At 37.8% G+C, this 24,536-nt stretch overlaps 1 protein-coding gene across 1 annotated transcript in view; it reads left to right on the plus strand.

Moving 5' to 3' along the window:
* GPR158 (G protein-coupled receptor 158) overlaps positions 1-24,536 on the plus strand; it is a 365,517-nt gene that overhangs the window by 17,433 nt on the left and 323,548 nt on the right. Inside the window, exon 2 of the mRNA XM_036880927.2 lies at positions 5,244-5,349. Within this exon, the coding sequence (XP_036736822.2) occupies positions 5,244-5,349 (106 nt within the window). The remainder of the gene's footprint in view (positions 1-5,243; positions 5,350-24,536) is intronic.

Consider the following 24,536-nt stretch of genomic DNA (forward strand, 5'->3'; position numbering starts at 1 on the left):
AGTAAGCACTCTTGACTTAAAGGGACATCTTAAAGAAAAAGGTTCTCCTTGTATAATGTTTATAGAAGCAAGATTTACCAGGTTAAGAAAGCTTCCATTTCTAGATTGCCATTAAAAAATTAGGCATTGCAACTTTGTAGAAAGCCTTTTTACATTGATTAAAATAATCATACAATTTTCCTCATTTCTTCTGTTAATGCTGTGAATTTCATTGATACATTTTCTATTGCTAAAACATCCTTTCATTCTTGAAGTACACTCCAGTGGATCATGATTTATAATTATTTTAACATATCTTAATGTATGTTTAGCCAATATTTCTGTTAAGATTCTTGGATCTATATGCATATCTAAAATGCAAATAAATATTTTTTGTTATCGTTGTTGTTTTGTATTGTCCTCAGGTGGTTTGGAATCGAAACCACATAAAATGAATTGGATAGTAAATGGGAAATGGGCTATTACTGTCAGTGTTTTGTAGTGACAGAGCAAGAAGAGAGTGTCCAAGATAGCATGGGGAAGAAGCAAAAGCAGAATTTCAAAACTTTTCTTCAGCCTATTCAGTCTTTGAGAGCAGTTCATGATATTTTTTAGTTTGCTTGTGTATTCTTTCTGTCTCTCTTTTTTGGTCGTTGTTAGTTTATCTAATCCTTGCTTCTCTCTAGCATCTGCAATTTCTTCAAGGTTAACTGGGGGTGGGCTGATTTAGGAGCTGAGGGGAAATACTACAAAAACGTGGGCTACAGAAATCTTAGTCTGGTGGAAAAACATTAAAACATCAGATATTATAATACAGTGTGCTAATGATATGAAGAAGGTAAAGTATACTATAGGCAGAACAGGGAAGTAGCAAAGTATACTGCACGCAAAACACGGAACTAGCTTCTCAGAGTCTGTGTTCATGGAAGGCTTAGAAAGGAGTCAGGTAGGAGCTACGATATGTAAAGCACAGTTTAGGCAAAGGAACTTCAGGTATAAAAGCATTTATAAGAGAATAGTTTTCTGAGATGGAATGAATTATTTTAGGATCCCACATGTAATTCTGAATTGTCTGGAAAAAAGAATACATGGAGGAGAGTGGCTGGAGAAGTTATAAGAGGGGCTGGAATATTATGTTATACCAAGGAGCTTGGATTTTATTCTTTAGAAGGTGGGATATACCGATTTTTAAGCTGAGAATTATCAGGATCAGGTTTAAACGTTTCAAAGATTACACAGCACTAGATGATGCTTAAGCTCTAGAGCCCCTTGCTTATATGGGAACCTTCCAAATTCCTGGAATGGTTACTAGCAATGGGTTTTGTGGTCAACTGTTGCCTGCAAAATTTGCAAAAGGAAGATATTTTAACTGCAATGGTCTCTTTCTACTGTAACTTACCTCCATTGCATTTTCCCTAGGCTATGGGCATTTTTGGAAACCAGCTAAGGGAAATTTCAGGATTACTTAGTGGTATGTACTAGTTTGTTGTCACTTCTGTGTATAGCTGCTATTGCTAGCCATCCTGGTATAGATAGCTTCTGATAATGATCTTACTACCCATCTAGCAGTTATGACACAAAGATTTAGGGGAAAGGTCATATTGTGTAAGTATATCCATGATTTTATATTTGTTTCTTAAAGAAGGACCACTTTAAACCATATAAACTTCACCATCGACAAACCAGGATCTTTGCCTGGAGCAGTGACAGACAGGTCTAAATTACTTACAAAAATTTTTTAGCCCCGTGAGAGTTGAAGGCAGTGGTAGCAGAAACGAAGTAGCGGGTCAAGATCCAAGAAGCACGTAGGGGATACAATCTAGGCAACTTGGCAATGTTTTGGTTTGGCTGGGGGGGGCTGGGGAGGGGCTGGAGGGTGTGGGGTGAGATTCCTAACAAAAAGGTCATTGACTTAAGTGGAAGGATGTAGGTCATTCACGGAGACAGAACATCAGGAGAATTGCAAGTTTGGGAGGCAGAGGATTTCCGTTTTGAGATTGTGTAGTTTCAGCTATCAGATTAGCAGAGGAAAATGCTGTACTGCAGCTCACCTAAGCACCAGGTGTTTGGAGGCATTGTCTGCTGTATTTTCTATTTTTCGGAGCCTACTGACCAGGCTTCCGGCGGCCCTTGCTATCCTGTCCTCAGGTCACCAAACAGTCGTCAGGCCTTCATCCTCGGAGCTTCCCCACAGGCGCCCACGCACTGGATGTGGGAGTAGCACTTCCGCCCCAGAGGTGCATGCTCAGGGGACGCGACTCCCAGGCTCGGGGTCTCTCAGCCCTTCCCGACGCCTCTCTGCTCGTGGCCCGGCGGGGTTTGGGGCTCTGTGTTGCTTTGGGCGGGATGCTTTTCTCCACCAAAGACCCCATTCTCTTCCCACCTAGTACCCCAAACCTCCATTTCCCCTGCAGGAAGTCCACCGGCGCCTTCCCGAGGGCTTTGTAGGTCTCCCCGCGCAGAGCAGAGGCGCTAATGAAGATGAGTCAGCGCTGATTTCCCAGCTGGTAAACGCATGGCTCATTACCTTGGTGGTTTTGCTCAAAGCCCAGAAAGCTTCATGAGCTGAATTTAAAGTCTGTGGTGACTTTCTGGTTCCCATATGTGAATCTGGGGTTCAAAAAGAAAAGTCAAAGATTGAGATACCTATTTCTTAAACCAGTTTCCTTAGGAAAGGGACCAGTGTCATTGTAGCCTCCTATAATCCCAAATTAGCCTGTGTCCCTGCGCAAGCTGGAAGCTTTAAAGAAATTTCCAACATCTCGCGACTAAACCCTTTCAGTGTAGCATTATAGTTCAGGAAAACTTGATCTCATTATTACTAACAATTGTGAAACAAATGGAAATGCATATTTGTATTAGTTCTCTACTTACAGATACATGCTAAATAAGACATTTTTATGGATGAATGCCAAAACGTACTAAACAGTAGTAGTCCAGTAAGAAATTTCAGTCATCACTGAAGAAGGTGACTAGTAATTTAGGGTGTGAATATGAATCTGCTGTAATACCTTGAACTCTTGGTTGAGTTAGAAATAATCACAGTCCTTACCACCCTTAAAAAGTTCAACTTACCCTCGTACTGCCATTCATCCCTCTTACCTGCTTGAATTTTTTTCCCATTGCACTTTTTACTTATATGTATCATAATTTACTTATTTATTATAGCCATTGTTTATTATTTATGTATCCCACACTAGAGTTAAGCTCTATGAAGGCAGGAATTTTTTTCTGCTCACTAATGTATTTCAAAGGCCAAGAACAATTTTGGCCTATAGTAAGTGTTTGATAAATATTACTGAATGAAAGCATTGAATATGTTATTTCCAAAGAGCATAGAGTCAAGAGTGGGCTTGTATGATTGGCATGACCTATGTGGAACATACTCTATTGAAGGTCCTGGTAGTGAAGGCAGACAAGAAGTCGACAACTGTTTATGGAATACTTACTATATACACCAAATGATAACTTTCTAAATTCTCTGTTAAACATTCTGATACTTTTCAAAACATATTTTTTGGTGTTGTTCGGGCAAGCCCATGTGGATAACCTCCATCGTGTCTCTTATAGTGATATATACATACCAGAAAATAAGTATTTGTTGAAAGAGCAAAGGAAAGAACTGGGTTAAGATACTAGGTTACCTGGGAATTCGGTTATTTATCATATGAACATTATTTGTTTTACAAAATTATGGTCCACATTAGTAGTATTTCTCAAACTGGGGTCTGTTTCTCTGAATGATTTGAAAGTTTTCTATGATTATTTTTGGGTTTTTATTTTTCATTTCAGTGGTCCTCTGAAAAATTAACTTACTCATATTCTGGGTTATTTGGACAACCAAATCCTAGTAGGAACTTTTGGTGTCCTTGTTTGCTTTTGTGTCTCTTCCGAGCACTAAGTAGTGTAATATTTCATCACAGGATAATAAGAACAGAAGCAGCCTAAAAAAGTAAATTATTTACTCCAAGTGAACCCAAATGACATTAAGAGTTGGAAGATTTCACATAGTTTAAAAGGACAAAAGAGATGAGGCAAGTGAGTCAAACGTGGTTAAAATAGGCTTGTTGAACTAGCTAGCAGTCCATACCACATTCCTGTTCTGAGAGGTGATTTGGTTTGGAGAAGCATAATCATTGGTGTTTTTAAATGAATATTTTTAATTAGAATTTTGTTCGCATTTATTTTGTAATTTAGTGGGGGGGGGGTTGTAGGTATGAGAGCAACAATTTAGGGGATTTGAGCCTACCTTTAGTTTGTACCTATTTAATAATGTAGTGAAAACAGTTTCAATTGAGAACATGGGGAATTGAAAATATGTGTTTATTATTGTGGGTTAGTGTGGGATGTTTATACTTAAGTTTGTGAAAGATGACATTATAAAGCTTTGGGCTTCAGGGACCAGAACACAAAATATTTATTTCAATGAACAGGTGCTACAGTTCAGTGTAGGACAGATATTTCTGCTGCTGGTAGTGGTGAAAAATAAAACAGATGGATCTTAGGAAAAGATAAGGAGATTGGAGAAAATGGAGGATTTTTAGATAAAGTCAGAACTTTCTTTTCTTTGCAGGTTTGCTTTTGGCTCTGAATTTGAGGGTTCTCTTTCTTAGAGACTTTTCTCAAAAGGATAAGTGAAATGCAGTGTTTTTGTTTCTAGATTTAAAAGAAAAATGCTTATCAGCACTTCTGTAGATGGTGGACATCTCTGGTGTGGAGCACTGGGAAATATAAAGAGCTCTTTAAAGTCATTGTGATAGAAGATCAGAGCAAAGAGAGGCTTATTTTCTGATACTGTCCCCTACCCTTAACCTCTGTTTCCTCAACTTTCCCATCCCTGGCCCTGCAATGGGAAACAGTAGAAAGAGATGAGGTGTGAGGGCTTTGTTTGGGTGTATTTTAGTAGAAGGGGTACTGGGAGCAAGGGTTATTTTAGAGTTACTTTTGCTACCATGTCTAGAGAAAAACTGCCTGGAGTTCAGTCCATCAACAAATATTTATTAACCACCTACTATGTTCCAGGCTTTATAGAGGGAGTTGAAGACAGTGAATAATACAGAGTCCCTGCCTTGGGGACTTTGGTAAAACTAATACTTGTTGATTCTGTTCTTTTGCATCTGTCTTCACCTGGAGCACTTTGAATATGAATGGGTGATTTGAAAAATTTTAGTGCATTCTTTATACTGATTTGTCTGAATTCTGGGATAGAATACAGAGCTAGATGTCAGATTAATTTGTTTTTTCTATCTTTTTCTGTTTTTAAGGGGTGTCATGAAAGTTGACATAAATCTTCAGAAAGTGGACATTGACCAATGTTCAAGTGATGGCTGGTTTTCAGGAACTCACAAATGTCACCTTAACAATTCTGAGGTAAGAACCTGAAGATAAAGTCCTCTGAAATCAGAAGCTCAGAAATGTGTAATTTCTGAATATATCATGTTTGTGTGGGTAAGTGAACAAGAGGCATATTAGTGGGAAAAAAATCTATGTAGTCCTGAATGTTGCCAAATGAACTGAGTAGAAAATGAAATTTATGCAGAGTAACTGTTCATTTGGGGACTAAGAGAAGGCTGAAACTAAAGTTGTGTCTGAAGCTTGGCTTTAGTCAAAGGGTGGCCCTTTTCTTCAAAATGGGTTGGAAATTAAAATAGGAATGAAGTGAGAAAGCAGTCCCAAGAGGAGTCAACCAGACTATGCACATTTTTATGGAATATGATGCTTGTTGAAACATTGACGGTGTCCATTCAGATACACTGCCATCTACTAGGAAAGCAATAGAGAAGGTATGGCAGGGCAATTTTGAAAACAAGGAGAAAACTGTATTCAAGGACCTGGACAGGCAATGTATGTATTGTGTATGTTTGTGTGTGCGTTTCCAATTTTCAGCTAATCCCTACACATGCCTGATTTCATGGGACTCTGGTTGGTAGAGAACAGGCATAGAGGTCATACTCTGGAAATAACAGTGTCACTTGTCTTTTGTAATACCAGAGAGGGAATGTGATGACATCCTGATTTTATTTTCAGTAAACTGTCTCTGAGGTCCCCAAATGCTGTGAAACAACTATACAATAAGGCTTCTGATTTAAATACTTGGCTACCGCCTCTTTGAGGCCATGAATCTGTGATGAAAGTCAGATTGATTGATTTAAAACAGAGGGGATATAGTCATAAATGTAGTAATTTACATCTTCAATTTGATTTTCTGCTCTTGTGAAAAATGGCTTTACATAGTGCAATTTTAAGGTAAGGACCTTTAAATCAGAATAATTTATGCCACTTAACAATTATTTATGCCATTACACAAACAAAAAAGTGTGCACACGTATGGCCTTGGCATGTTTCCCATGTGCACCGCCCCAATCCTGCTGCACACAAACCACATACTCCTATACCCCACTGCTCCCCAACTAATCTTCCCTGGTTCCCCACATCCCGCTACACTCCACACACACCTCCACCTGCCCCGTAAACGCCCACCACATACCCCTCAATGCCCCCCACAACCCCCTAGAAATCCCCATAATCCCTCACATCCCTCTAAAGGCATCACACATCCTCATCACATCCCCCTGACCCCAACTTCCTCAATACCCTACCCACATCCCCATACCCCTCCCACATCTCCATACACCTCTGCAGAGCCAACCCTCCACGCAGCCCTCACTTCCTTCACTCCCAGCTATGTAAGTGAAATGTCTCTGTCTTGTCAACTCACAGAAGTTAAGATCTTTTTGCTTCCTTTTGCTGTTTGTTCTTATGGTTTTGAACTTTTCTGAGTTTCCACTGCCTTTTGGATGATTTTGGCGTTTCTAAAGATACAAATTTCAGTCACTGATCTGGTGAATGTCTTCAGCTTGATTATTCTCTCTAATCCAATGGCATATAGCCATTTAGCTTTGCCACTTCGCCAGGGTAGTCTTACTTCTGCATGGGCGTCACATTGTGGCTATTGATCTGTGTGTATGTGCTCATTTCCATATAGCCTGGTTTCTGTGGTGCTCCTGGGTGGCTCACTATGCAGTCTGTCTAGAAACAAGGAGATGTTTACTTTTCAGTATGTTACAGTTGCTGCTTGCCTCTAATAGTCTTGGTGTAGGTTTTTTTCCCCCTTATAGCACATCTATTCATTTGACTAGATGGTCCTATTGGAAGAACAAATCTCTTTCTCCTTTTGGCAGACTGATTTATTTTCATCCCATCAGGATTATTAATTTTCTGGGTATTGTGTCTTTTTAAAGCTTTCATATGAACTAAGTTATCTCAAAATAAAATATTACCCTCTAGTCTGGTTAACAAAGATTAGGTTGAAATATGTAACTTTTAGTATTATGTGTGGGAGCACTGTATTTATTAGATTCCTATAGGAAAAACTGAAGCAACATATCCTACAAGACAACTGACAGTTCAGTAAATGTCATTTGAAAATGTAGGAAGAGGCTTTCTTTGATGAAAAATAATATCAACAAACTGAATCTACAAAGTGCATATTTTGACTTAAACTCTGGATTCCTGCATTCCCTGTCTTGCCCAGGTGGGGAGATCTCGGTGTCCTGGGTCACCCTTGCTGTGTAGTCTGACTTACACACTGGGCTGTCATGGAACCCTTCACCCTTTTTTGTGGGGCTTCTCCAAGGCCCTGTAGTTGGTGCTGGTCACTGTGTGGCTGTACCAATTCTGTACCACATCCTCCTATAGTCTTTTTGATCCTTCTCTGTACTGATGTGAACTGGAGACGAGAAATTGGCTTCTCTTGACGTTTTTACTGCTGCGGTAATAAAATAGAAAAATCTCTTGTTGAGGACACTTTTCATGTGCACTGGTTTCCCTTTGCTCCTTGTCACGTATCTTCTGCTATGGACCCCAAGGATCACTGTGTAAACTGGCTCATTTTGGCAAGTACTTAAAACGATTCATATATGCAGGGTGTAGGGGCGTCTTTATGAATACGCATGTCATTTGAAACAGAGATACTCATCATATTTACTGTGGGTTTTACCTTGCCAATATTTAACATTATTCTTTTGTAAACACTAGAGGATGTTACAAATTTCAAAGTTATAATTGAGGAAACCTTTCACTTAAAAAATTTTGCCAGTGTGTTGACTATTCAGTCTCCAAGGTATCTTAAACAAGTATAGTGAATCTGTTGTTGAGAATAGATAATTGGCATGTGATCAGTGATAAAAGCCTCAGGAGCATTTTAGAAAGCTATGGAATGGTTTATATAGAAAATAATTTCGCAGTGACTTTGGGTCATTCCAACGTCCAAGAGGTCACTAAACATTTTTTAAAGGACATAGTAAAATGAGATCCAATTCGACACTCTGAACTAGATTTCAGGATAATTCTGGCTGTTTGCATAACTGATCTAGATCATTGTAACATGGACTTAATCATGTTGTCAGTGTCCATTTAGATAAAATTCTTGACCTGTTTTCCTGTCATTGTTTGCTTTGCATACACAACATCCTCTCCTAAAGAATAGTTTATTCAAAACATTAAAAAAAAACCCTGATAATAATTTTTTAAAAGTTTTTTTTTGCTTTGTTTCCACTGTAAGACTTTTTAAAATCATTAACAGAGGAAACATTAGGACAGTGGCCTTGAAACATTTTGAGTATAGTCTATTTGTAAAAATGCTTTAAGCATCCACTTACAGTATATGTATATTTTTAATCTACAAAGCATATGCATCTTTTGTTATATGATTTATATAATTAAAAATCAGAAAACAATTGGGTTGACATAAAGATGAAATAATACTTCAATGTAGATTCTATTTTATAAAAATAAATATATCTTTAATGAGAACAATGTAATTGACTGATTCACAATTTTAGTGAGTTATGATTGGTTATGCTTCACCACTTTTTTATTTTTATTTTTTTTGTTGTTGTTGTTTTTTTTTAAATAATTATTTTTTATTGAAGGGTAGTTGACGCACAGTATTACATTACATTAGTTTCAAGTGTACAACACAGTGGTAGAACATTTATATACATAATTCTAGGTTCCAGCTATCACCCTACCAAGCTGTTACAATATCTTGACTATATTCCTTATGCTATACATTACATCCCAGTTACTTATTTATTTTACCATTGGAAGTCTGTCCTTCTTTTTTTTTTTTTTTTTGTGAGGGCATCTCTCATATTTATTGATCAAATGGTTGTTAACGACAATAAAATTCTGTATAGGGGAGTCAATGCTCAATGCACAATCATTAATACACCCCAAGCCTAATTTTCGTCAGTCTCCAATCTTCTGAGGCATAACAAACAAGTTCTTACATGTAGAACAAATTCTTACATAATGAATAAGTTACATAGTGAACAGTACAAGGGCAGTCATCACAGAAACTTTCGGTTTTGCTCATGCATTATGAACTCTAAACAGTCAGTTCAAATATGAATACTCATTTGGTTTTTATACTTGATTTATATGTGGATACCACATTTCTCTCTTTATTATTATTATTTTTAATAAAATGCTGAAGTGGTAGGTAGATACAAGATAAAGGTAGAAAACATAGTTTAGTGTTGTAAGAGAGCAAATGTAGATATCAGGTGTGTGCCTGTAGACTATGTGTTAATCCAAGCTAGACGAGGGCAATAAAACATCCACGTATGCAGAAGATTTCTCTCAGAACAGGGGTGTGAGGTTCTAAGCCTCACCTCTGTTGATCCCCAATTTCTCACCTGATGGCCCCCCTGCGACTGTGCCTGTCTTAGGTTGTTCCTCCCTTGAGGAATCTTACCCGTCTCTGGCTAACCAGTCATCTTCCGGGGCCATACAGGGAAATGTGAAGTTGGTAAGTGAGAGAGAAGCCTTATTGTTTGAAATGGTTAGCTTTTTATTTCTTTGCATATTTATGCCCTGTGGCTTCTATGCCCAGCATTTGTCTTGAGGTATCTTTACCACTTGGAGGAGTTATGATACTCGGTAAATTTGATATGAGGCATGAATTCTATTTAAGGGTTGTAATTAGGAAGGAAGAAGAAAAGCTATAGAAGTAGCAGGCAGAAGAAAACATGGGAAGATTGATTATTTCTTTGACATATCTTCTTGTAGAGTAACTTCAGCCTATATAGGTTTTAAGCTACTACTTAAATTGCGCACACACATTAACATAATAGGAGTATAGTTACATAACCAAAGCATATCTGTAATTACCAGCCATCTCCAGTGAAACCAAGAAAACCATTAAGGCACCTTAGACATTTGTGAAAACTTATCTATGATATGGTGGATATTGTCCAACTGAACTTGAACAGTCTGAGAGAAATCAGACAAATTAAAACAACCCATTCCTGGGGACTGTTCACATCCCATATGTTCTTTTAACAGTAAATAGTCTGTAGTTGTAAGATTTTGGAGTGCTACAATTTGCACTTCTCCAAATTCTTGGTTGAGTTCCAACAGTATAGATCCAGTCAAATTTGTTGTTTTACTGTATGCACAGGCCAGCTTAGATATCTCCTTCCTCATTCCCATGGCAAGTCCAGGAACTGGTGGGATGGGTGCATCTACAGCTGTAGCAGTGCGTGGATCTTTGTTGGTGTTTTTTGATGATCATCTTCTGGCATGAGTCTTCCAGAGAGTGCAGATGTTGGAAGTTCTTTTTCATATCGTATCTTAGTTCATTTTTGGGGTAGCCCAATTAGGCTTTGATCCTTTGTATAAACACAAACAGACCCTTTGCCTACACTTTTATATGCCCTTTATACCCTTGTGTAGAACTCGTTGGAGGTTACCACACAGGAACTGCCCTTTTTTTTTTTTTTTTTTGCTTTGTTTTTGGTATCACTAATCTACACTTACATGATGAATATTATGTTAACTAGGCTCTCCCCTATACCAGGTCTCCCCTATAAACCCCTTTACAGTCACTGTCCATCAGCATAGCAAAATGTTGTAGAATCACTACTTGCCTTCTCTGTGTTGTACAGCCCTCCCTTTTCTCCTACCCCCCCATGCACGTTAATCTTAATACCCCCGTACTTCTCCCCCCCTTATCCCTCCCTACCCACCCATCCTCCCCAGTCCCTTTCCCTTTGGTACCTGTTAGTCCATTCTTGAGTTCTGTGATTCTGCTGCTGTTTTGTTCCTTCAGTTTTTCCTTTGTTCTTATATTCCACAGATAAGTGAAATCATTTGGTATTTATCTTTCTCCGCTTGGCTTGTTTCACTGAGCATAATACCCTCCAGCTCCATCCATGTTGCTGCAAATGATTGGATTTGCCCTTTTCTTATGGCTGAGTAGTATTCCATTGTGTATATGTACCACATCTTCTTTATCCATTCATCTATTGATGGACATTTAGGTTGCTTCCAATTCTTGGCTATTGTAAATAGTGCTGCAATAAACATAGGGGTGCATCTGTCTTTCTCAAACTTGATTGCTGCGTTCTTAGGGTAAATTCCTAGGAGTGGAATTCCTGGGTCAAATGGTAAGTCTGTTTTGAGCATTTTGATATACCTCCATACTGCTTTCCACAATGGTTGAACTAACTTACATTCCCACCAGCAGTGTAGGAGGGTTCCCCTTTCTCCACAGCCTCGCCAACATTTGTTGTTGTTTGTCTTTTGGATGGCAGCCATCCTTACTGGTGTGAGGTGATACCTCATTGTAGTTTTAATTTGCATTTCTCTGATAATTAGCGATGTGGAGCATCTTTTCATGTGTCTGTTGGCCATCTGTATTTCTTTTTTGAAGAACTGTCTGTTCAGTTCCTCTGCCCATTTTTTAATTGGGTTATTTGTTTTTTGTTTGTTGAGGCGTGTGAGCTCCTTGTATATTCTGGACGTCAAGCCTTTATCGGATGTGTCATTTTCAAATATATTCTCCCATACTGTAGGGATCCTTGTTGTTCTATTGATGGTGTCTTTTGCTGTACAGAAGCTTTTCAGCTTAATATAGTCCCACTTACTCATTTTTGCTGTTGTTTTCCTTGCCCGGGGAGATATGTTCAAGAAGAGGTCACTCATGTTTATGTCTAAGAGGTTTTCGCCTATGTTTTCTTCCAAGAGTTTAATGGTTTCATGGTTTACATTCAGGTCTTTGATCCATTTTGAGTTTACTTTTGTATATGGGGTTAGACAATGGTCCAGTTTCATTCTCCTACATGTAGCTGTCCAGTTTTGCCAGCACCACCTGTTGAAGAGACTGTCATTTCGCCATTGTATGTCCATGGCTCCTTTATCAAATATTAATTGACCATATATGTCTGGGTTAATGTCTGGATTCTCTAGTCTGTTCCATTGGTCTGTGGCTCTGCTCTTGTGCCAGTACCAAATTGTCTTGATTACTATGGCTTTATAGTAGAGCTTGAAGTTGGGGAGTGAGATCCCCCCTACTTTATTCTTCTTTCTCAGGATTGCTTTGGCTATTCGGGGTCTTTGGTGTTTCCATATGAATTTTTGAATTATTTGTTCCAGTTCATTGAAGAATGTTGCTGGTAGTTTCATAGGGATTGCATCAAATCTGTATATTGCTTTGGGCAGGATGGCCATTTTGACGATATTAATTCTTCCTAGCCACGAACATGGGATGAGTTTCCATCTGTTAGTGTCCCCTTTAATTTCTCTTAAGAGTGACTTGTAGTTTTCAGAGTATAAGTCTTTCACTTCTTTGGTTAGGTTTATTCGTAGGTATTTTATTTTTTTTGATGCAATTGTGAATGGAGTTGTTTTCCTGATTTCTCTTTCTGTTGGTTCATTGTTAGTATATAGGAAAGCCACAGATTTCTGTGTGTTGATTTTGTATCCTGCAACTTTGCTGTATTCCGATATCAGTTTTAGTAGTTTTGGGGTGGAGTCTTTAGGGTTTTTTATGTACAGTATCATGTCATCTGCAAATAGTGACAGTTTAACTTCTTCTTTACCAATCTGGATTCCTTGTATTTCTTTATTTTGTCTGATTGCCGTGGCTAGGACCTCCAGTACTATGTTAAATAACAGTGGAGAGAGTGGGCATCCCTGTCTAGTTCCCGATCTCAGAGGAAATGCTTTCAGCTTCTCGCTGTTCAATATAATGTTGGCTGTGGGTTTATCATAGATGGCCTTTATTATGTTGAGGTACTTGCCCTCTATTCCCATTTTGCTGAGAGTTTTTAACATGAATGGATGTTGAACTTTGTCAAATGCTTTTTCAGCATCTATGGAGATGATCATGTGGTTTTTGTCTTTCTTTTTGTTGATGTGGTGGATGATGTTGATGGACTTTCGAATGTTGTACCATCCTTGCATCCCTGGGATGAATCCCACTTGGTCATGGTGTATGATCCTTTTGATGTATTTTTGAATTCGGTTTGCTAATATTTTGTTGAGTATTTTTGCATCTACGTTCATCAGGGATATTGGTCTGTAGTTTTCTTTTTTGGTGGGGTCTTTGCCTGGTTTTGGTATTAGGGTGATGTTAGCTTCATAGAATGAGTTTGGGAGTATCCCCTCCTCCTCTATTTTTTGGAAAACTTTAAGGAGAATAGGTATTATGTCTTCCCTGTATGTCTGATAAAATTCCAAGGTAAATCCATCTGGCCCGGGGGTTTTGTTCTTTGGTAGTTTTTTGATTACCGCTTCAATTTCGTTGCTGGTAATTGGTCTGTTTAGATTTTCTGTTTCTTCCTGGGTCAATCTTGGAAGGTTATATTTTTCTAGGAAGTTGTCCATTTCTCCTAGGTTTCCCAGCTTGTTAGCATATAGGTTTTCATAGTATTCTCCAATAATTCTTTCCATTTCCGTGGGGTCCGTCGTGATTTTTCCTTTCTCGTTTCTGATACTGTTGATTTGTGTTGACTCTCTTTTCTTCTTAATAAGTCTGGCTAGAGGCTTATCTATTTTGTTTATTTTCTCGAAGAACCAGCTCTTGGTTTCATTGATTTTTGCTATTGTTTTATTCTTCTCAATTTTATTTATTTCTTCTCTGATCTTTATTATGTCCCTCCTTCTGCTGACCTTAGGCCTCATCTGTTCTTCTTTTTCCAATTTCGATAACTGTGACATTAGACCATTCATTTGGGATTGCTCTTCCTTTTTTAAATATGCTTGGATTGCTATATACTTTCCTCTTAAGACTGCTTTTGCTGTGTCCCACAGAAGTTGGGGCTTAGTGTTGTTGTTGTCATTTGTTTCCATATATTGCTGGATCTCCATTTTGATTTGGTCATTGATCCATTGATTATTTAGGAGCGTGTTGTTAAGCCTCCATGTGTTTGTGAGCCATTTTGCTTTCTTTGTACAGTTTATTTCTAGTTTTATGCCTTTGTGGTCTGAAAAGTTGGTTGGTAGGATCTCAATCTTTTGGAATTTTCTGAGGCTCTTTTTGTGGCCTAGTATGTGGTCTATTCTGGAGAATGTTCCATGTGCACTTGAGAAGAATGTATATCCCGCTGCTTTTGGATGTAGAGTTCTATAGATGTCTATTAGGTCCATCTGCTCTACTGTGTTGTTCAGTGCTTCCGTGTCCTTACTTATTTTCTGCCCAGTGGATCTATCCTTTGGGGTGAGTGGTGTGTTGAAGTCTCCTAGAATGAATGCATTGCAGTCTATATCCCCCTTTACTTCTGTTAGTATTTGTTTCACATATGCTGGTGCTCCTGTGTTGGGTGCATATATATTTAGAATGGTTATATCCTCTTGTTTGACTGAGCCCTTTATCATTATGTAGTGTCCTTCTTTATCTCTTGTTACTTTCTTTGTTTTGAAGTCTATTTTGTCTGATATTAGTACTGCAACCCCTGCTTTCTTCTCACTGTTGTTTGCTTGAAATATGTTTTTCCATCCCTTGACTTTTAGTCTGTACATGTCTTTGGGTTTGAGGTGAGTTTCTTGTAAGCAGCATATAGATGGGTCTTGCTTTTTTATCCATTCTGTTACTCTGTGTCTTTTGATTGGTGCATTCAACCCATTAACATTTAGGGTGACTATTGAAAGATATGTACTTATTGCCATTGCAGGCTTTAAATTCGTGGTTACCAAAGTTTCAAGGTTAGCCTCTTTAGTATCTTACTGCCTAACTTAGCTCGCTTATTGAGCTGTTATATACACTATCTGGAGATTCTTTTCTTCTCTCCCTTCTTGTTCCTCCTCCTCGATTCTTCATATGTTGGGTGTTTTGTGCTGTGCTCTTTCTAGGAGTGCTCCCATCTAGAGCAGTCCCTGTAAGATGTTCTGTAGAGGTGGTTTGTGGAAAGCAAATTCCCTCAGCTTTTGTTTGTCTGGGAATTGTTTAATCCCACCGTCATATTTGAATGATAGTCGTGCTGGATACAGTATCCTTGGTTCAAGGCCGTTCTGTTTCATTGTATTAAATATATCATGCCATTCTCTTCTGGCCTGTAGGGTTTCTGTTGAGAAATCTGACGTTAGCCTGATGGGTTTCCCTTTATAGGTGACCTTTTTCTCTCTAGCTGCCTTTAACACTCTTTCCTTGTCCTTGATCTTTGCCATTTTAATTATTATGTGTCTTGGTGTTGCCCTTCTTGGATCCTTTCTGTTGGGGGTTCTGTGTATTTCCGTGGTCTGTTTGATTACTTCCTCCCCCAGTGTGGGGAAGTTTTCAGCAATTATTTCTTCTAAGATACTTTCCATCTCTTTTCCTCTCTCTTCTTCTTCTGGGACCCCTATAATACGGATATTTTTCCTTTTGGATTGGTCACACAGTTCTCTTAATATTGTTTCATTCCTGGAGATCCTTTTGTCTCTCTCTCTGTCAGCTTCTATGCGTTCCTGTTCTCTGATTTCAATTCCATCAATGGCCTCTTGCATTCTATCCATTCTGCTTATAAACCCTTCCAGAGTTTGTTTCATTTCTGCGATCTCCTTTCTGGCATCTGTGATCTCCCTCCGGACTTCATCCCATTTCTCTTGCATGTTTCTCTGCATCTCTGTCAGCATGTTTATGATTCTTATTTTGAATTCTTTTTCAGGGAGACTGGTTAGGTCTGTCTCCTTCTCTGGTGTTGTCTCTGTGATCTTTGTCTGCCTGTAGCTTTGCCTTTTCATGGTGATAGGAATAGTCTGCAGAACTGGGACGAGTGACGGCTGGAAGGACTTCCTTTCTTGTTGGTTTGAGGCCCTCCTCTCCTGGGAGAACAGCGACCTCTAGTGGCTTGTGCTGCGCAGCTGCGTGCAGACAGGGTTTCTGCTTCCTGCCCGGCTGCTATGGAGTTAATCTCCGCTGTTGCTGTGGGCGTGGCCTGGCTCGGGCAGCTACTCCAAAATGGTGGAGTCGCGTTGGAGCAGGAGCTGCTGGGAGGCTATTTATCTCTGTAAGGGGCCTCCCTGCTCCCTGCAGCCCAGGGGTTAGGGTGCCCAGAGATCCGGGATTCCCTACCTCTGGATTAAGTGACCCGCCCTGCCCCTTTAAGACTTCCAAAAAGCACCCGCGAAAACAAAACAACGCCCACCAAAAAAAAAAAGAAAAAAAAATTTTTTTAATTAAAAAAAAAAAAGTTTTTAATTAAAAAAAAAAAAAAAAAACGTGGTCGTTCGTTTTCCTTTATTCTCCGGTGCCAGCCTCAGGCCTCTGCTCACCGGTCTTTCTGCCCTGTTTCCCTAGTATTGGGGTCCCTATCCCTTTAAGACTTCCAAAAAGCGCTCGCCAAAACAAAACAGCAAAAAAGCAAAAAAAAATGGTCGCGCGCTTTTCTTATGTCCTCTGTCGCCCAGCCTCCAGTGCCTGCTCACTGTTCTTGCTGCCCTGTTTTCCCAGTATCGAGGGCCCTGCACTCTGGCCCGGATGGCTGGGGCTGGGTGTTCGGCAGTCCTGGGCTCCGTCTCTCTCCCGCTCTGCCTATTCGTCTCCTACCGGGAGCTGGGGGGAGGGGCGCTCGGCTCCCGCCGCGCCGTGGCTTGTATCTTACCCCCTTCGCGAGGCGCTGGGTTCTCTCAGGTGCGGATGTGGTCTGAATATTGTCCTGTGTCCTCTGGTCTTTATTCTAGGAAGGGTTGTCTTTGTTATATTTTCATAGATACATGTTGTTTTGGGAGGAGATTTCCGCTGCTCTACTCATGCCGCCATCTTCCGCCCCCTGCTTCACCACTTTTTAAAATCTTAGTTTAATAGTTAGCAATGCAATGATTCAGAGGTCTCTAAGTTCAGTTTATTTTTATATTTTATTTTAATGTCTGTCATAGTTGAAACTATGCATTGCAAGGATATGTCAGTCCAAATTGAAAAAATATATTGTTGACTGTGTTTGCTAAGTTACAGTGTTCATTTTTCAGTTTCATCTACCAATTTTGCGAAGGTTTTTGCAGAAATACAGCAGGTAGTTTTTCATCTTACCAGATGTCAGTTGGTCCCTGCAAACTAATTTGAAACCTGGGCATTTAAATATTTTAAAGGAATAGGTTAAAAATCCACTCAAACTTTCACAATGAATATTTTCAAACACATTAGAAAATTTATTTCCAAGTTCAAACTCTGTAGCTATGTGAGTATTTATAGATTTTGGCAACAGAAACCACATAACGCTGAAAACATTTCCTAATATCCATTTTCAAAATGCTCACTTTTCAATAAGGCTTTCTCATGGATTATTAAAATGTCACTTTGAAAGAACAGTTTGTTTTTTTTTTTGGAAAAGACCGGTGTTGACCCTACTGATGAGAGGGCATGTCAGCAAATTTGGAATATTTGTCTTTTTTGTAATGAGCAATGCATAACCAATTTTTGAGTTCAGAAACAAGTAGTTCCCTTTGAGAGAATCAGAAAAATCTTTGTGTGGAAAAGGATTTTCCAGGTCACACACCATTTCAATTTGAAGAATTGTAAATATCTTACAATCTAAAATAGTGTACTCTCTAAACCCACTTGGATGGTCAAATATAGATGGTAATTGAAATTTGAAAGCAATCACCACCAATATTTCTGCCTTGAAACTCGAGGATACCACAAGTGCCTTGTCAGTATTGTTGTCATGTGACAAAAGGACTAAGGGCATTAATGTCAGTCTGGGTCTGAAGTATTAGTAAAGCTCAATTTATTTCTTGTTTTTTTTTGGTAAAAATGTTTAATATAAATGGGAGTTCTAGTATTTTCTTCTCACAAGCCAGTTAGCTTCTTGTGTCCTCTTCTTTGGAGACCAATTCTTAAGGTTACTAGATTCACCATTTTATCCAGAATCCCTAAGAACTGGAATCCAGAATCCAATCAGTAAGATTGGAATGGTTGTGTGGTCAGCTCAGCCAATCGTTTTATATAGCTCTAAGGTAGTTTTCTGATCTCTATTCTTTTCTGTTATATGTACTGGATGAGAATCTCCTTATAACTCCCTACTATTCAATTAGATGTAAGTTAATGAGTCTTTAAAGATTTATTTTTTAAAAGTTAAAAATTTAAGAAGGGACATCATTTAGTACACAAGAAATGATATTTAATGCAAAAATCTGAGGCAGGCAGGAGTTAAATCATTCTCCTTTGAAACCCTTCATTTATATATGGAATCTAGCTTGCTTATTACTCTTTGAATACAGCAGGGTTTAAAGTATTTTTCTGGAGATCTTTTATTTCATTCAGTTTGATTGAGTGAAATTGCTTAGTCACAGCTGTATATTCTCATCAAATGGCTGCAGTCTCACCATTGCTCCTTTTTTCTCTAGAAAGGTTCTGCTTTACAAATATTATTGTCCACTTATCTCTACAATTGAATTGTGCTGTCCAGTGTGATAGCCACTAGCCATATAGAGCTACTGAAATGTAAATCAATTAAAATTAAAATTTAGAATTCAGGTCCTTGGCCTCACTCACCTGATTTAAAGTGTATAATAGCCACATATAAATTATGGCTACCATATTGCACAATGTAGCGGACAGCTGTGCTCTATAATATGGTCTAGCTTATAGGGTAGTCACACCACATAGATTATTGTAACCTTTCAAATCCCTGAGTTTTTGTGTATAGTTGAATCAGTAACATTGCCTTTAAATTTACCAAGAGATGTTTAAGGACAAACCTGAAATGAATTTTGACTTACACAATCATTCTTATGATCCACTGTATTAACTCAATTGAAAGTAAATAACAAGAAACTTGCAAACTATTTTTAATGTTGTTATTGTACACTGAAAACTAAAAATCTTCCAGTAAATGCGGGAAAGTAAGTACTGGTAATCTTCTAAATATTTAAATTTCCATTGTATTGGTCAGAAGACTTCTCTTTTCCCTTGTCACCAAAGCAAAATGTAGTTAACATGAAGTCATGCTCTCCTACTGGAGTAGAGAGTAATGATCAGGTGTTCCTTGGTACCTGACACAGTACTTAGACACATTTATTTGTTGAATTAATGGGAACAACCCACTGTGTTGTTAGATGGCTGCCCTGTAATACACAGCTTTTGATATGTCCCACTGGAATTGCCTCAAATAAAGTTAAAGATTTTTTTTTGGAGTAGCCACCCCAATATTTGAAGACTGCTGTCAGTCAGCTTCTAAGTCTTATTTATTGTAAGCTAAATATCTTCTGGTACAGTCAAATGTCCCTGCTTTCCTAGGTTTACCCAAAAGAGGCCATACCACCACATGGATCCCCACTTGTTTTTGAAGTTGCAAAGCCTTCACTTGTTTGTTACACAGTCCTTATTTCCAGAAGTAATAGAGCATTATATTTTTTGTTTTTCACTGTGTTCTTGAGAGTTATTTGGAGTAGATACTCAGTAATTGATCCAAAACTTGGATTAAGAATCGCTAGTCCAAAATAACTGTTCTAGGGGGCCAAATACATCAATTAAGGGGAACCTGGCTCTCTTGTTCAGAGAATGTTTCCATCAAGCAAGCCAGGACTATTGTCTATTGCCATCTTGTGGTTGAGGAAAGAGAGAGAGGGGGAGAGAGACCAGACAGAGGCCCTCAAGAGGTGGGGGGGGGGGAGGAGGGAGAGAAAAGGGGAGGGATCTGTGTTGGGTTCTGATTAAATCCTAGATAGCCATTTCTAACACTGTTTCAGGCTATCCAGTTTTGACTTGAGTCTACTTATCTTTCTTTAGGAATACTAGGCTTCTCTGTTTGAGGCTCACTTTAAAGTTTGCTGAACTATTATTATTATTAATTCTTCTTATTATGATTAGCAAGATATATGCTTTCTCTTCCATAGAACCCTCAAATTTATTGTTTTCATTCATTCAGTATATATTTATTAGAATCTTACTATATGCCAAACACTGTTTTAGAGGGTTGAGATACAGTGGTGTGCAAGACAGGACATACATAATTTAAAAGAAACCATTTCATTCTGTAGGGAGCCAAAAAGCTTAAAAATATATCAATTGACTTTAACTTTTTTAAGTACTATCTTTGCTAAGGGACTAAAACACCATATCTCAGTTTTGAGACACAGGGATGAATAATCCCTATCATAAAATACAAGTCTTCTTGCATCTTCCAGAAATATAGGAATTTACCTGTTGGATTCACAAACAGTAAAAAAAAAAAAAATTGTAATGCTTAGTGTTGATGAGGATTTTGCAAAATGGATATTCCAAGCATTATTGGTAGAGATGGAAATTTTTATCAAACTTTCTGGAAATATGGCAAAAATGTATCATCATTAAAAAGCACATTCTTTGTTCTGTCTGTTTTTTTTCTACTTCTACTTTGAATAATTTATATAAGGAAATTTTCAGAAATTGGCATAAATATATACTTATCACAGTAGTTTGTATTATAGTAAAAATTTGGAAACAACTTAAATGCACAAAAATAAAGAATTGGTTAAATTATGATGGGGGAATAAAACACAATACTATATTGCTATTTAAAATGATGATACCATTCATTCATTGACACGGAATGATATCCATGTTATATATTAAGGAAAATAATTAGGTTCTCCAGATATGGTTTAAGGACTAGTAAGAATTATGTGGTGTAAAGAAAAATGACATCACCTGAGAAAGTCATTTTGGAATGTATTTAGTGGATGAGAGGAGACTTGGTAAAAAGCAGCTAGCTTTTTTTTTTCTCTGAGAGTGAGCCCTTTTCATTTTGAGAAGGGAAATTTATAACTGTGGAAGTGATGTGCAGAGTGATTTGAATACGCTAACTCAGCTTCATGTAAGGTGGGTGGATTAAAAGGCAGAGAGCACATGCAGCTTCAAAAGGAAAATCTATTTTTTAATGCTACTATGCCCTATCTAGAACTTTATGGAATCAGGAAGATGATAGAAAAAGAGTCAATTTGAAGAATCCCAAGAGCCTCTGTGAGAAGGTGGCAGGTTCATTGCTGTGTTCAGACTCTTCCTTTTTTGCTCTCAGTCAGAATTGCTAATGCAAATAAACAACAAATCAAAGATTACCGTAGGAAGTGGAAGAATCCACAGTAAAGGATATGGATAGGTTTCACTTTATTGTCTCAGCTTTAAAGATTTTATTAAAATCTTAAAATAAAGCCTTTTAGTAATACTGATGGTAATAATGGCTGTGAGTTGAATAGCACTTGCTTTGGGTCAGGAATTGTTCTGTGCACTTTGTTCTACATGTTTTGCATGCCTTATTTTATCTCGATAGTTTCCATTTTACCAATGAGAAAGCTAGGCTTGGGGAGGTCATGTAACTTGCTTGTAATTGCACAGTTGGTAGTTGGAAGACTTGGAATTAGAATCCAGATTGGTGTGAGTCCAGGTGATATATTGTCTTTTCTTTGTATTACTATTTCATACTTACTACATTCTAGGAATATGTAACCAGAAAATACTCTTAGAATTAGTAGTGAGCATGTACAGGGAGTGTTAGGTTACAACGCACATTTAACCTTGGGAACTGGGTGGGAGAGATTTTGTGGTATTGTTCTATGTTGCTTGTCATTTCAGACATGGTACATAGGTATTCCATTAAATAATGGCTGTGAAAATCCAGCATCTATCTCAGTGAAGAAAGGAATTAAAAGTTCCCTTAGGCTCTGGATTGAGGTCTAATGTTGTACATGGGATGCAGTCAAATGGATTGATACAAACTGTTACGGAAGGTTGCAGCAGTTTGTCAGAGGGTTTTATTTGGGGCTAGTCAGCATGTTCATCAATTCTCTGAGTAATGATATAATATACAAATAGTGAAGAATAACAAATTCATCAAAAGTTAGAAACGAGAGACTAAAATAAGTTGGAGAAATGGACATCTCTATAAAGATGAAACTTAATGGGAACAAAGTTCGATCCTGAATGTGAATTTTAAAAATCTATTTTTTTGAGCATTTGAAGAATGATATGGTTTAGTTGTAGGACTAACCATATTGGGGAATACATTTGAAACAATTCGAATAGTATTTGAGTGAGTAGTTAAAAATTCAATATGAGTTGACAGTACATTGGGCCACAAAACAATAGTAAAAGCCAGCTTAGACTTATTTATTCTCTAGATCTAGAGAGGTTCACATTCTAAATTTAGCAGAAAATACATGAAATAGTGTAACAAAGAATATAGAAGTTGAATATAGGATATATACTTAATATTCTATATTGAATATAGAGTCTATATAACATATTCAATATATTGAAAGTCAATATAGAAATCGAAACCTATTCAGAAAGAGAAAATTAGTGTTACTAAAGACTTTGAAACTTGTCTTTTGAAGAATCAAAGAAATTGAGGATGTTTTTTAGGGAAAGAAGACCCATGGATGATCTGGCAACAATCTTCAAATATAAAAATGCCAGTATGTGGATACTTACACTCTTTCTGAAAGGACCCAGGACCTAGGCTGCGACTTCCCAGTAATCCAACAGGAACTACAGCAGGTTCTGTTCAGCTCAGTGTGAGAGGTACCACAGTGGAACCAATCAGAATCATTCAGAAGTTGATAATATATATTTTTTAAACAGGAAGTTGTAAATCTGAAAGAGTTGTTGAATCACACATTGCCAAGATGTCCTCTTGATGAGGATGCTATAGGCTTTGGTATTTTCAATAGTGAAAAGGTACCACTTGATAGAATTTGGCAGTATTCATGAAAACTTTGTGTACATAGCATTGGCTATAGATATTCACTTCTAGTAAACTATATATACTGTAAAGGGAAACACTAAGTGCTTCTATACAAAAGCAGTACTCCTGTCGTCCTGGCATTGACAAAAATACCTTCTTTCTCTCACAGTGCATGAGATTGTGCCCACCAGACCTGAGATTTTCTGATTTTTCTTTGTAATAATGATAAAGCAAACTATCATTCATCATTGCCACCTTCCTTTGAGCAAGCTGATAGTTGATTTCCAATATCTCATTAAGTACTTTGGGGTGGTGATTCAAGACTAATACATTTAATGGAAATGAGATGGAAAAGCCAGAAGATATTTAGTTGATTTGATTGAGAATATGGGATAATCTGAGCCAGAAAGGAGGCAATATAGGGGAATATTGTTAATTTTTTTCTATAATATAATCTGCTTCTTTTGCTTATGAAGGAATCAGATACATTAGAGTAGGAGATAAACCCATTTTCCAACTATGACAAGGTTATTGGTATCTGAGCTTGAATAACACTTCTTTGTATGCATTCCATGTCACTAGGTTGTATCACTGACCTTCTTTAACTTGTTGATCTAATGTTGGGCCATTGAAGTATTTGAATTTGATTATACAAAGGGCAGCACTGTCTGTTCAAGGCAAACAGACTCTTTGTCTTTAAATCTATCTAGCTCTCTATCCATCTATCATCTATATCTAGTTTTATATCTATTGAGATATAAAACCTTTAAGCCTTGATTTATAGCTTTCTACTTTATCAACTTTATGGACTACATAAAATGTTCTTTCAAAAACCCGTATAAGATCTTATTCATGAGTAGTGTAGCTAAAGGTGCTTTGGAATATTTGCTAGTAATAAAGGTTTCTTTAGCCCAAGCCTGAAGAGGCCATGAGATCCTCAAAAGCGAAGTGTCCCATTTATACAAGCTTTTTTTTCAAACTCTGTACAAGATAATTATTATTTAATAATAATAAGTAAGCTATATTAATTTAACACTTAATTACCCTGTGAGTTAGATACTATTGTTATTCTTGTTTTCTAGATGAGGAAACTAATACTTTGGGTAGTCTTATGTAATTTAAGTCATAAAACTAGTAAATGGTAGTTCAAGAGTTTAAACTGTGGCAAGTTAATGCATTAGTGGTCTCTTACCAGTGGATTTTTGCTCCCCAGTTTCAGTTACCCACTTTCAACTGTGATGAGGAAGCAGATTATCTTCAGTAGTGGACTGATGCTACAGCACAGTGCCTATGTCACTTACCTTGCTTTATCTCATCACATAGGCATTTTATCATCTCACATCATCACAAGAAGACAAAGGATGAGACCAGTGTAATAGGATATTTTGAGTGAGTGACAGACCACATTCACATAGCTTTTATTTTATTATTTTTTTATTAAGGTATGATTGATATACACTCTTATGAAGGTTTCACATGAAAAAACAATGTGGTTACTACATTTACCCATATTATCAAGTCCCCACCCGTACCCCAATGAAGTCACTGTCCATCAGTGTAGTAAGATGCCACAGATCCACTATGTGCCTTGTCTGTGCTATACTGTTCTCCCCATGATCCCCCACACCATGT

Source organism: Manis pentadactyla, chromosome 3 (genome assembly GCF_030020395.1).
Source record: "Manis pentadactyla isolate mManPen7 chromosome 3, mManPen7.hap1, whole genome shotgun sequence".
Classification (NCBI taxonomy): domain Eukaryota; kingdom Metazoa; phylum Chordata; class Mammalia; order Pholidota; family Manidae; genus Manis; species Manis pentadactyla.